This window comes from Rhincodon typus, chromosome 1 (genome assembly GCF_021869965.1).
Source record: "Rhincodon typus isolate 14 chromosome 1, sRhiTyp1.1, whole genome shotgun sequence".
Lineage (NCBI taxonomy): Eukaryota > Metazoa > Chordata > Chondrichthyes > Orectolobiformes > Rhincodontidae > Rhincodon > Rhincodon typus.
The window spans coordinates 134,640,698-134,655,494 of NC_063332.1; the positions used below are offsets into that span (position 1 = coordinate 134,640,698).

At 38.1% G+C, this 14,797-nt stretch overlaps 1 protein-coding gene across 1 annotated transcript; it reads right to left on the minus strand.

Moving 5' to 3' along the window:
* Positions 1-1,392: 1,392 nt before the first annotated feature.
* LOC125482913 (ATP-binding cassette sub-family E member 1-like) lies at positions 1,393-14,797 on the minus strand. Its single transcript, XM_048595587.1, has 5 exons — positions 14,685-14,797; positions 9,745-9,887; positions 8,805-8,927; positions 2,483-2,594; positions 1,393-1,907 (listed from the first exon to the last, which is right to left on the minus strand). The coding sequence occupies exons 1-5, from the start codon at positions 14,721-14,723 to the stop codon at positions 1,860-1,862; spliced, it is 465 nt and encodes a 154-aa protein (XP_048451544.1). The 5' UTR covers positions 14,724-14,797; the 3' UTR covers positions 1,393-1,859.

Below are 14,797 nucleotides of genomic sequence, written 5' to 3' on the forward strand. Positions count from 1 at the left end.
ATAGCCAAGTTACTTAAGACCTATTAGTTCTTTTATATTGGATTGTTTGTTTACTTTTGAGAATGTGTTACTTGCATTGTGCCTAGTATATTGTGTTTTACTGTGTAATGGATGCAATTAATATGAACTAGACTGGACTGTTTATTTTGTAAAGTTTAACTGTTTTGTATCTTTTCTTTTTCAGTGTGTAGTTCTTTGGTTGTGGAAATATATTTCATTATTTTGTACTTTTTAAATCTTGAAATGCTTGTGATTAAAAACTGGTGCCTTGCATAGTAAATATTAAGTAGTGTGTCCTGGATTACAGTGACCATTGATCTTAAACAAGGGAGAGATGAAAAGGACTTTATGATCAGGAATTTACCCATTAACAAAACATGAATTGACTATCACTTTGGAAATGCTTAATACCCTTTGCTACTGGCAGGATTAAAGGAAACAATTCAACTGAAGTAGAATTTTTCAAACAAGAGATACTTCAGTTTTATATCTGACATTTTCTACCTTAAATCAACTGCTGACTTGAATAGTTTTTTTTGCATGTTCTTCCATGACCCCAGTGGTTTGCTTCAGCTGCAGAGTCCTGGTTAAAAGTTGCATTGTCCTTAAGTGGTTGGATGGTAGAAAGGAGTCCTGAATCATATGCATAGGAGGTCACCAAGTCAACAGCTCAAAGTTAACGAGTCCCTCGCGATGAAGGAAGAGCGGTTGCTGCCAGGAATATAAGCATTCGTATGTGCACTGAACAAAAATCCCATGGTTCCTTTACTGCTCCCTATCTACATGTTGGGCCTCAATGTCATACTTATTTCATGGTGTAGAAAGCGACTCTAAGACAAAATCTCACTGGATATAAGGAATTTAAACAAATAGAAAATTGATTAAACACAGTGACCAAGGTGCTGAAATACATATTGTACACTTTTTGTATTGGCATAGATGCATTCCTTAAAAATCTGTGTTGGGAAAAGAATTTCCTTCCCCCTCCGTGTCCTACTTGTAATTTGGGTTTATACCAGTTGCAGTGCAAAGTTGTCTGCAATTATTACATACTAATGTCAGCTTTCTATTGACAATTGACCTCCAGCAACAACTGCAGTAAGTCACAGTCTCCTTAAAGGACACACCACACTGTCCTTAACCTTAGGATCAAGTACATTGCCTCTCTACTACTATGTACAAGAGATGTCCTAAAATTACTGAATCTCATACAATCAAAGCACTTCCCTTCTTTTGGATAGGTTTCTTTTGTGAATTCAAATCCAAAAAGAAAACAAAAACAAAACCTTTACCTTTAATTGTACTCCAAATATAGATTTTCCATTGTGTAAATAGTGTTATTCCATCTTTTGCACATTACAGCCAAAAAAGAAACAAACAAGTATACCACCCTTGATTTGATATGATTTAATATTGTTAATAGGACACTGTTTGCAAATAAGATTACTCATCAAAATGCAATTATTGTCAAAAACAGCTGTAAAAATAAAGCAGAATTGCTGTTAACTATACCACGACACGTCTGGTCACCTTTTACAGAACATGGTTGTTTTGACCAATTCAGTGAATTTTCCAGCAACTTCTGTTTTTGTTAATACATTTCTACCTTGTCAGCCTCAAACTGGCATTTTTACATCACAGCCATGAATAAATAAATGTACATGTGATAAAACCACAGTTTTCAGCATCATACACCAATTACTTAGAAATATTAAGGGGGAAATGAACATTTTCAAGTTAAGAACTGCTCTGTAGTTGTTGATTGCCCTGTAAAAGATGTAGTCTGTCAGTTTTCATTCTGAATGTTTCTTGAATATGGCAATGAGGATTCACAAGTTTGGCTCTGAAAAAATGAAAGTTTAATCATCCAAGAAAAAGTAGTTTCCACTCTTCTTCTGCTCCACATCCTATTAAAGGCAAGGGGAGAAGTCATAGGTAAAATCCTGGAAAAAGCTTAAAATGCTTGTTTTCTCAAACTACTAAAAAAAAAAATCAAAAAGGAGAATTAAATGATGCTGAAGCTATTTTAAGAGTAGTCATTAGTTAGTCATCTCCTATGCTCCGCTTGCCTGCTTCAAAGGAAGAGCTTAGTGCCTGCACATTATCCTAAACAAGTCTATAAATATACTATGTGTAACTTGGTACAGTGTGTTTAATGCTATAATACTAGTGCTGAATTAAACTCCAAATATATGTTCTCAGAGCATGGCAAGGTAAACTTCCTTTTAATCTTCAATTTTCTCAATGTTCTTTATTTGTAATTATTAATTTCTTCCACTTCAGGTATTTTCTGCAAATTTTAAACAGATGTATGTACCTGGAAGCTTTAAAGTCAATTGGTATTTAAGACTTACTTTGTGGTACAAGGGAGCTTGAATAAAATGTGAATTATATTTATCAATATTGTCATGATGTTTTTGTATTTTCCATTAGTGCATGCTGGTTTCATTCATCACTAATATGTATAGAAACCTTTGCTCACCTTAATAGAATTCATCTTATTAATCCTTGGTCGATAGTTGTTTGGGTCTCTTCGGAAGGTGATTTCCAGCTGAGATAAGAATTTATTCATTCCAGCAAGCAGTGTCTGTGGACTTGAATTGTTTAAAACAAAGAGTGCAGTAAATTACAAGTGTATTCTATAAGAAACCCTCTGCATTGCCTGACAAATGAATAATTATTTTCATTAAGCTTAATTTGAGAGCAAGTTTCTTCATGCATCAAGATACAAATGAAAATATACAGTCCATGCTTCTGCCTCGACCACATGCATATATCATTTCACCCCTTTCTCTTACATCTTTGTAACGTCCACAACCCTTCTGAAAGCTTACTTTCACTCAGTTGCACTTTCCCACCTCACAGTGCATGCTTAACCTGTACAAACCAAAGGAGAACAACAACTACTGCTAGTGGCACTCTATAACACAGTCTGTCTATAAAATAGATCTATTTTCAATAAAGTTAACCTTATAAAAGAGCACAAAGTAGGGACAAGGAAAGGTCATTTAAGACCATGTAGGATTCAGATAGTCAAATGTTATGAGTGCCAATTTTATCCAGAGACAACATTTACTGTATTAGGCCAATCTAGTATTCAATAAAGAGGATTTTCAGAGAGACTCAAATATCAAAGGACCACCACATTTTACTCAGACACATTCTTGTAGAAATTTTTTTTTCATAGAATCCCTGCAGTGTGGAAACAGGCCCTTCGGCCCAACAAGTCCAACATCCCACCCAGACCCATCTCCCTATAACCCACCTAATCTATACATTCCTGAACAGTGCACGCAATTTAGCATGGCCAATCCAACTTGCCTGCACATCTTTGGACCGTGGGAGGAAACCCACGCAGACACGGGGAGAATGTGTAAACTTCACAGTCACCCGAGGGTGGGATCTAACCCGGGTCCCTGGCACTGTGAGGCAGCAGTGTTAACCACTGTGCTCATATGCAATCCATTCACCAAGCACAGCTACGTTAGTCTAAGTAACCAATTGAATTATTCAAGAATGAGCATGAAATCTGATGAACAACATTGTAATTTATTAATTCTGAATTATTATGCTCATGTTTTGACAGAGCAGCAATCTAACTGAACTCAGTCCTGTCCTGAATTGTGATCTCTATCCATTGAAGATTCATTAGTTGAGACTTTTGTGATCTGTATACATTAAAATCATCAGCTACTACATTTACATAGTGGAGAAAAGAAGAATTTGAAAAGGCAGACAGTGAATGGAATCTGAAGTTAAAAACATGTCTGGCTGCATCTGTGGTGAGAGAAACAAACCTAACATCAAGTTTTTCAGAACAGAAAGCATTCTGCCAAAGAGGATGCAACTGGGACTGGTGTCCAATTAGATGAGATGTACGTTTGTGTTGGGAAGGGTGGTGGTGGATATTTAAGTGTTAGTGGTATGCATTGCTGTAATCAAGATGTAACCAAAAGAAACTCCACAATTCATGGATGTGCCACTTAAGGTTACAGTGGAAGGTGTGAGGAATTGAGATAGGTACTCTAGAGAGGATGGCAGCACAAAAGGATAGGAGTCAGGAGCAGGCAGGTGGGACTAGTTTTAGTCTGGGATTACAATCGTCACAGACTGGTTGGACTGAAGGGTCTGTTTCCATGCTATATAGCTATTACTGCGAAACTTCAATTACTGCAAACTCAAGTCCTTGTGTAAGGTCATAGTCTTAAAAAGAAGTCAAAACAGCAGTTCTCTAATTGGCCTTTAATGGAGTGAAACCAACTTTCTCTTGTAGCAGATTATCTGAATTATTTACTTCAAGAAACAGCTCCTGTCACCCTGGCCTTACACAATGGTTAACACACTGGAAGTTGATTTCCCACTTTGCCACAATACTTTTATTCTTCTACTCATTCAGGCAAGTGGAGAGTATTCCACCACACTCCTGACTTGTGTTTTGTGGATGGTGAAGATTGCAGAATTCCTAATCTCTGACTTGCTGTTGTAGCTGCAGTATTTATACGGCTAGTCCAGTTCAGTTTCTGGTCAATAGTAACCCCCAGGAGGATGATAGAGGGTAAATTCAGCTACAGTATTGCACTGAATGTCAAGGGGTGATTGTTAGTTTCTCTCAAGTGGAGAAGGTCATTTTCTGGCATTTTTTGTGGTGCAAATGTTACTTGAAACTTGTAAGCCAGGGCTGAATATTGTTCAGGTCATGCTGTATGTGCATATGGATTACTTCAGTGACTAAAGCGTAACAAACGATGCTGAACATAGGCAAAAGTCCCTATTCTGACCACATGATATTAGGAAGGTCAACAAAGAAGCAGCTGACAATTGTTGAACCTAGGGCATTAACCGGAGACAAATAGGGCTCGTGTGGCATACTGGTAATATGCCTCTCTCTGGGCCTAGGCTCAAGTCCCACCTGCTTCAGAAGTGTCAAAATACATTTGAACAGGTTGATCAAAATATTTAACCTGAGGCAGTGGGTAAGTGTGGTGCAATGGCAGTTGTCCTTACCTCCGAGCTAGGAAGCCTGGGTTCACATACCGCTGAATGGGCCGATTATAAAATATCTATCCTCAGGAATTCCTATCCAATTAGAGACTTTTTCTCCTTCTTACTTGTCATGCAACCCATGCATTGTTGGGAAAGTACCACTGTACCTGAGAAATAGCCCTTATTTTGGCTTAATTGTCTTCTAAAAGGCTGCAAATTTCCATTATAGTGGTTCTCGACCCCACTAGCAACCCGCCTACCAGAAATCTGGCCCCAAACCATTTTTCCTATTTTTGCAGCCTGCCTGCCAGCCATCAATCCTGCATTTAAATGTCTAAAATTCTAATCCTGGAACCCCTATGAACTTAGGAACAGGAGTTGGCCAATTTATCCTTTAAGCCTGTTCCATGTTGCAATAAGATCATGGCTGAACTGTATCCTAACTGCATATGCCTAGCTTTGCCCTTTATTGCTTAAAATCTTAATCTCAGATTTAAAACAAACACAGAATTGCAAAGCGTTGTAGAAGGCCATTTGGCCCACTGTGTCGGCTCTTTGAAAGAGCTATCCAGTAAGTTCTACACCCTGCTATTTTCCTATAGCTCTGCAGATGTCTACTTTTAAATGTATGCATCCAATTCCCCTTTCAAAGTGATACTGAATCTGCCATCATGCTCTTTCAGGCCAGCAAACTCTATCATAACTTGGTGTGTATAATTTTAAAAATTCTCCTAGCCCCATCTAGATTTTCAAAAAAGAAAGTTTCACAATCATGATATTGTTGACTGGCACAATGGGCTGAATGACATTCCTATTTATGATCTTATGTTACAATAAAGACATTCACAATGTTCTATCCTTTGAAAGTTCATTTTCATATACCGCTTTTTCAACTCTTACTGTCTGCTGTTACTTGTTCTTTGTATCATTCCTACTTTACAGAATCTTTTTCCCCCACTTATGTGGTTTCTCTTAGTTATATCTCTTTCATCATCATGAATTTTTTTACTGTCAAGTAAAGATTTCACACCTGGGGATATAAATAAGTTCTATATAACCTTTAAATGTTTTTAGTGACAACCACTAGAGTCAATCTTTTCTATTAACAAATTTGCACAATTTAAAATGGACAATTCCTATTTATTCATTGCATCAAAGTCAGCCTTACTTGCATCTAGAACCTGGACAGCCTTTTTGCATTTCTCCCTTTCAAACAGCATGTTAAACTTCGTCACAACACCACTAGAAAAAAGTGATCATTCACTCATTGATAGTGATGCAAAAGATTTAATTAACAGCCTAAATCTAACGCTGCCTGCTGGCACATGTTGCAAAACTGTATCATGAGCACATTCAAAGCATTTGCCATCTACCTGACAACAGACTGTTTGCTAATGCAAGACATACAAAAGTTAAAAATTTCATTAAAACCACTTTGGTTTTGCTAGATTAAACTTTGTCTTGGTATTCAACTGTATCATAGCTCCTACCATGGGATTGATCACGCCTTCCAATGCAGTCTTAAATCCCTGTTTCTCTTAACTCTATCCAAAGCACAGTCATTGCCTACTTTTTTGTTCTATCTTTTGCTATTGGAGTAACTTTCTCCTTAAATAGAGTAGGTTATTTGTTAATTTTCCCCAACTTTCCCACAGACTTTTATAATCCGATTTCTTTTTTTATTCATTCATGGGATGAGGGCATCATTGGCTAGGCAGCATTTATTGCCTATTCCTAATTGCCCAGAGGGCAGTTAAGAGTCAACCACATTGCTATGGGTCTGGAGTCACATGTAAGCCAGACCAGGTAAAGGATGGCAGTTTCCTTCCCTAAAGGACATTAGTGAACCAGATGGGTTTTTCCAACAATTGACAATGGATTCTCAGTCATCATTAGATTCTTAATTCCAGATACTTATCGAATTCAAATTCCACAATCTGCCATGGCAGGATTTGAACCTGGGTCCCCAGAACATTAACTGGGTCTACAGATTAACAGTCCAGCGATAATACCACTAGGCCATTGCCTCCCCATTTAGTTCCAGTCCTTACCAACTTGCAACTGTGCATCAGAATGGTTACTATTTAATAGTCTACAAATTGAATTTGAAAGCCCCTATTCATCCATTTTGCTCCTACTCTGGTCCCAGCATGATTCAGTTACAGCTTGTCCCAACAGCACAGTTTCTTCCTGCAGTATTAGTGAATCCAATGTCCAAATCAATGGAACACCTCTTTCTCAACTCCTTCAGCAACATGTGTATCTTCACAATTTAATATTCCTATGCTAATTTGCATCCGGTCAGTTACTAATCCAGAGATTTCTGTATTTAGCTCCTAGATCTGAAAAGCTCTAAACAGATTTTTTGCATTTTTTCTCCTCCCTTATCTTGTTGGCCCAAACATGGACACAACAAATGGATCTTCATCTTCTTCAAAATCCTTAAGACAATTTGAAATGTCTGTTACCCTAGCAAGAGGTGGGCCAGAAGTAACATTGAGACTCTTGGTTGCCACCTTCAACTGATGTTCTCTGTCACGATAAATTCTGAGACACATTTTGTTGAAGCTTTTTGTCTTGTACTCATCAGGACAATTTGTAACAATACCAATAAAGCAGAAACAGGCGAGGTTAGCTGTTTCTTGCTGCTAAAATGCAGCAATGACAACTGGATTCTGTTGTCAGGCCAAAATGATATTCTACCTTTTACTCTTAAGGATTTACATGAATCAGTGCCAGGCTGATTCCAGGTATGAAGGCCTTACGTCCCAAAGACTGGTGGATTATTGCATAGCTCTTCAGCTATTTACAATAAAAGGTACTGACTATACCCGACTAGCCTGCAATTGTAAAACTCAAGTGTCCGACAGACCTGATTCAGAATTATCCAGATGTCCAACTGCAATGCACACTAGTAATTACACTAACAACGAATTTAGCATTATCAGTCAAGCTGAAAGCATGCCAAGTCCATTTCTTCATCAAATCAGGATCAATCTGCCTGGCTTGAAATTTAAATAAAAGTCAGACAATTAACTGTCAATCATCACTAACTTCTGTATTCTCCATGGCAATGGACCAGAGTTTACTTGCCAGCCAATCACCACTCTCCCCTCATGCAGTACAAATGTTGGTTTTCCCCTTTACTGGTATTCTTGTGAATTCTCCTGACAACAGCAAGCCAGAAAACTTCAACAAAAGTTTTTCTTCAGCAATACTCAAGATCTGAGCTACCAAATGACTAATTGCTGATTCTCCTATAACTATCACAAAGGTAGTAAGTATATATTACTTATTAGAATTGATGGATAGGATCAAATTCTGCAGATCCTCCTAGTCTATTTCTTCTTGTTTCCCTATACTCTGTATACTACTGGTCATGTCATCAATTGTATTCTCATCCTGCACCTCCTTACAAAAAAAAAACAAACTGTGCTCAAGGTCTGATACAAACTCACCAGATTCTCCTTTCCCTCCTGATCTGTTGAGTGTCTCTAACACATGCTTCAGCTCAGTAACGAAGTCAGAAAGATTCAAGACAGTAACATCTAGTGGAGGCATGTTCTCAAAGGACAGCCTCTCAAACTCCCACAATACTGTAGTCCAGGCATTCCACCTGTTCTAATAAATCTTAGTGTATATTATTTAGAACCACTTTTTTTGTCTGTTGTAAGTTCTTTTGCCACACTAAAAACTGACAGAAAGCACAAACACCTGAATTTTAGATGCTTACTGTCTTGAGTTTACACTAACCACTCGTGAAATTTCTCTAAATTACAAAATAACAAAAAAATGGATGTACTCTCTGAAAAAAAACTTACGGATTAGCTATTGTACTCCTAGATGGTATTCCATCAAATACAATCACACGGTCAGCCAAATAGGTGGCCATTATAAAGTCATGTTCCACAACAAAGGCAGTCTTCTTTGCATGGAGAATGAAACTACAAGTTTTAAAAAAAAAGTTAATCACTAACAATTCTGTAATTTAAAAAGAGTCAAAATAATAAAGCCATTTCAGAATAGCCAGATAAAACAAAGTATGTTAGATTTAACATATGCTTAAAAAATATTACGATTTTCAGTCATTAGTAAATCTAGATAGTTGATAGCACTACACATTACATTTATGAAATGTAGTATGAAATATAAACACATTTACAACCAGTCAACTTTATAAGAACATCAGTTGGCATCTGACGAACGTACATTTTTTGGAACGTGAGTCGTAAAATCTCACTACTACAAACTAGAGGCTTTTTGACTCAGTTGATAACACTGGCTATGCAGGCTAATACAGTAGCCATTTATAACACAGCAAGATCACACTACAGCAAATTAATGCATGAATCATAAAAGCAAAAGAAAGCTTGTGTTGCTCTTTGATACAGCTATCCAATTAATCCCATTCCATTGCACTTTTGTCAAAGTCCTGTACAGTGTTTCCCTTTAAGCATTTATCCATTGCCTTTTTGGAGGTTATTGAATCTGCCACCATCATGCTTTTCAGCAGCTTGCAAGAGATTTTGGTTTCTCATTGCATAAGTTTCAATCTCTCTTTGGTAACAAATGTTGAGAACACCATTTTGGTCAGGACACTAGGAGAACTTCCAAATCTTTTTCCAATTGCAGCAGGTAAGTGAGATCTTTGTTTAATGCCTCACCACAATGTCAGGACCAATTAGTGTGAGCCTGAAATGTACACTGAACTCTTAAAAATGATTAGTAAATAACGACCTCAGATTCTCCCAAAATACTCACCGTTTAATTACCCTTCCAGCCATTAGACGCTGTTCAGAATCCAGGTATGCTGATGGTTCATCAATCAGGTAGACATCAGCTGGTTTACCTAGACAAAGAGCCAGTGCCACACGTTGTAATTCACCTCCAGATAGATTCTGGACCTGTTGAGGTAAACATTTGACAATGATACTGAAAACGATACCGAAGGAAAATTAACTGAATTTAACAAAGTGGATTCACAAATAAAGCTCTCCAGAGATAGCTCATGGCATTAGATCCAAACTTGCAAGTTTCCATGCAGCAGCTTTAACAGTTTAGTAACAATAATACCTTTATATGCTGCTGAAACCCCTCAATACGAGGGGAGATGTTTCTTCCACATCACGGAAAACCAGATTAGAACTCAATACCCTAGCTCTACTAGCATTCTTACATTTGAGTTTTTACTTGCTTTACTAAACTGATGGCTCAACCATTCATCTAAGATTTATCTAAAATCACAGCTTAGGACCTCCTAGTCAGTTTCACAGCAGCTCTAACACTTGCCCATTTGTCATTATAACTTGAACAGGAACCAAGGAAGTGGTGCACAGGCATCACATACAATGTTGAAATAAAAACGTTCAAATACTTTAACTACGTAGGATCAGATTGACATCACCCAGTTTCTTCAAATGTGCCCAAATTCCAAACTTCCATGATAACAAAAGTTTATTAAAAAGGAAAACAAAAGCAGAAAGTTTTATACAGACAAAGATTACTTCTAACTTAAATTATCAATTTCATAGAAGTTTTACAGCAGTCTGAATTATTAAACATTCTTGGTCATGAAGTAGACACCAGCTTTGGCCTTTCAAAAAAAAAGTCACTCTCCAATTTTCTTCTCACTAATCACCTTCCATCCACATCTCTCCTCAACGTTCAGGTTCAGAGATGACTTATACCTTTGGTGTGCTTGGCTGCAGTACTTTAGTACAGTGGCTATTATTTGTCTAAATGATGACCGTCCCTGATTTTAACTGCTCCAATACTGGTAGCCAGCCTTCACCGCAAACTCTGGAACTATCCCAACCCCAATAAATCTCTCTGCTCCTCTACATGATGTTTTCCCCTTTAAGACACTTCTTCAAAACTACTATTCCTGACTGAGCTTTTGGTCATCTTCCCAAATATCTCAGCTCAGTGCCATATTTTAAAACGTGCTTCCCAAAGGGATTATAAAGATTTTTCACAATATCCAAAGTGCTACAGATTTCTAAGTTACTGTTGGAAAAACAAAATTGGATGGTTTCAGGTTGTGCACTGTTTGACCTTACTCTTAATTTCCAACCAATAGCCTCACCAACGAAGACCACATGCACTTAAAACTCAAGATCCTATCCTCACGAACATTCTAATATTCCAGGTTTTAATCGCTTTACTAATTGATGGCACTGCCATTTATCTACTATGAGTTATCTAAAATTACAACTTAGGGCCTCCTAGTCGGTTTCACAACAACACAAACAGTTCTAACACTTGTTCATTCATCGTTATAACTTGGACAGTAACCCAAGAAGCAGCACATAGGCTTTGTACATGTACAAATGAAAGTTCCAACTCCATAACATGGCCCATTTCAACCTTGGACTGCTTCACCCAGTGAAACCCTCAGATGCCTTAACAGTTCATTTCTGCATCTTGACGACAGCAGCATCGGTTGCTAAGCACCTTGTTATTGAAGCAGATTCACATTTGTTTACACATAGAATAACAAGACACAGAGCATAACTTAACCTGGATATTCAGGCCTTCTACATACTGGACCAAATAATCAGCAAGATGTCACCAGGTAAAAACTTAAGCTGCTGTATTTCACAGCAAGGTGAGCAGAGAAGTATAAATACTATTACTGGGGTCACTTAAATTCTACCAATACAACTTGCATTTTGTGTAACACCAGTAAAGAACTCACCATGCTAAGCCACATTGTTGAGTCACCTTATTTGACTTAAATCACGTACACCAGTGCAACAATTTTCCAGTACATCTGTAATCTTAACTTTCCTTGTAACAAACCTGACTTGCCAAGTCCAGTTTCATGGGTCCCCTGTTAGCGTGCCGCATCTTCTGCCTTTTTATTAGAGTCATACAGCACAGAAGCAGACCCTTTGGCCTAACTCGTTCATGCCTAAACTGAACTAATCTAATTTGCCTGCATTTGGCCCAAATCCCTATAAACTTCTCCTATTCATTTACCTGACAAATACATTTTAAGTGTTGTAATTGCACCTACCTCTACCACTTCCTCTGGCAGCTTGTTCCATATGCGCAGGTCTCAAATCTTTCCCCTCTCACCTTATACCAATGCTCTGTAATTTTAGACTCCCCAACCTTGGGGAAAAAAGACCTTGACTATTCACCTTATCTAGGCCTCATGATTTTATAAACCTCTCTGAAGGTCACCCCTCAGCTGCCTACATTCTAGGGAGGTAAGTCCCAGCCTATCCAGCCTCTCCCTATAACTCAAATCTTCCAGTCTTGGTAACATCCTTATCAAATTTTTTTTAAAACACCCTTTCCAGTTTAATAACATCCTTGCTACAGCAGGGCGACCAGAATTGTATGCAGTACTCCAAATGTGGCCTTACCAATGCATTGTACAGCTATGACATAGCATCCCAATTCCTGCACTCCATGCTCTCACCAATGGAGGCAAGCGTGCCAAATGCCTTCTTCACCACCCTGTCTGTGAGCCACCTTCAAAGAACTATGTAACTGTACCTCGATCTTCCTGCTCGACAACACCCCCAATCCCAGGCCCTATCATTAACAGTGTAAGTCTTGCCTTGGTTTGTTTTACCAAAATGCAACACCTTGCATTTATCTAAATTAAACTCCATCCGCCACTCGTCAGACCACTGGCCCAGATGATCAAGATCCAATTCCACTCAATTTGCCTTCTTCACTGTCCACAATACCATTAATTTGGTGGTACAACCTCCATTTTGAGTGTATTTATAAAGCCCAGGATTTGTATGCTTTTTAAAATCACAGTCTCAACCTGCTTTGCCAATTTCAGTAGGTTCACACATGCCCCTAAGTGTCACTCTGTGATGGTTTCTGTACTCCCTTCAGGATTGTATTCAGTATTTTTGTGCTGCTTCACCCGATTCTTCCCATCAAATGAATCACTTCACATATCTCTGCATTACATTTCATCTGCCATGTAACTCTTTTCACTCACCTATATCTTCTTGAAGTCTTATTATCCTGCTCATAGTTTATGAGAGTTCCAAATTGTGACTCAATTGCAAATTCTGAAGTTGTACCCTACACACAAACACTAGTCATTAGTGTATATCCAAAAAAAAACCAATGGTCCTCTTAACAGCCCCTGGGAAACCTCACTATACACACAGTCCTTCAGAAATGACATTCACCAATTACTGTTTTCTGTCATTCAACTAACATCATATTCAAGCTGTCACTTCCCCTTTCATTCCATGGATTTCAACTCTGCTGGCAAACCTGCTGTTATGTGGTATTTTATCAGTTGCCAGTCCATGCATGCCACATGACCTGCAGTTCATTACTTGTTAAACGAAATTTGCCCTTAACAAATCTAGCCGGTTTTAATTAATTCACATTTGAGCAAACAGTTAATTTGGCCCAGAGAGGTTAAACTGTCAGGCATATAATTCCCCGACTATCTTTATACATTTGTTTGATTCTCCAGTTCTCTGGCATTATGCTAGCATCTAAGAGGATAGAAACATTATGGCCAAACTCTTTGCAAATCCCACCTTTAACTCCTTCAGATGCATGCGATCCAGTCCCAGTGATATATCAACTTTAACTATAGGCAGCCTTTTCTTTTCTATCAATTTTTAGTGCAACCAGTGACTGAACTCTCAAACTGGAAGCATCTTCATTGTAAGATCAAATGAAAAATAAATCACTTAGTACCCAAGCCATGCTCTGATAAAGAACATAAGAAATAGTAGCAAGAGTAGGCCATTTGGCCCTCAAGCCTGCCCCACCATTCAGCAAGCTTATGGCTGATATGACCCAGGCCTCAACTTCTTTCATGACAACTCAGTACAGTCATTAACCTCATTTCAAAAAATCTACCTACCTCTTTTTTAAATACTTTCAGTGATATCTCTGCCTCGGTCTTTCTCTCTCACTCATCCTGCATAAATCTCCTTTTTTGGTCCCCATTTGGCCCAATTACTTTGGCCACCTTTTTACTATATTAAGCCTAGTTCTGAACTATATTATCAATGAGACAATTGTGATATGCATCTTTTTCTACACTCAGCTAATTTTATATTCATTCTGTCACTACCAGCCTGCAATTAAAAACTGTTTACCACATCTTTAAATCCTGCCATGAGACTGTCCATCCCATATTCACAACCACCTCCAACCCTATATCTCCTTCAAAACCGTTGGTTTTCTCCTCACTCTGATCTTTTGTACATCCAACCCTTACATATCCGTTAACCATCACACCTTCAGCAGTCTAGATTCCACTCTCTAGAATTTTCTCCTGTAATTTATTGTGCAGCTACTCCATTTTTCTTCAAACCCAATTTAAAATTTATTCTATTCACAATGTTTGTCATCACCCTTCTAAATTTTTCCTTTGACACTTTTTACTTCATGTCTCAAGGATGGTAGACAATTTTCTACATGAAAGCTACTTGATAAATGGAAAATCCAATAGTGAACTGTTTATTTGCAGTAGCCATTGCAGCTGAGAACCTGTCCTTGTGTACACTTTCAGCAGGGTCTTCTGGCTCATCATTAGGGACAAAGATTCTGGCTAACCAAATGATGAGCGTGCTAATTATATTTCTTAGCTCGCAGTGACTATTAGCATGACAAACATCTCCCTTAAGAATCCGCTTTTACATTAATCAAAAGAACTACACAAGACATAACTTGAATATGAACAAAATCTAAACCAGCACCTCTTGATCAATGATGCTTTCAATCTGTAATGGTTTCATTACGTCAGTCACAAACTGTGGATGGGTGTAGGCATCTCTGATTTTTTCATGAAGCAGCTGGCGAACAGTCCCCT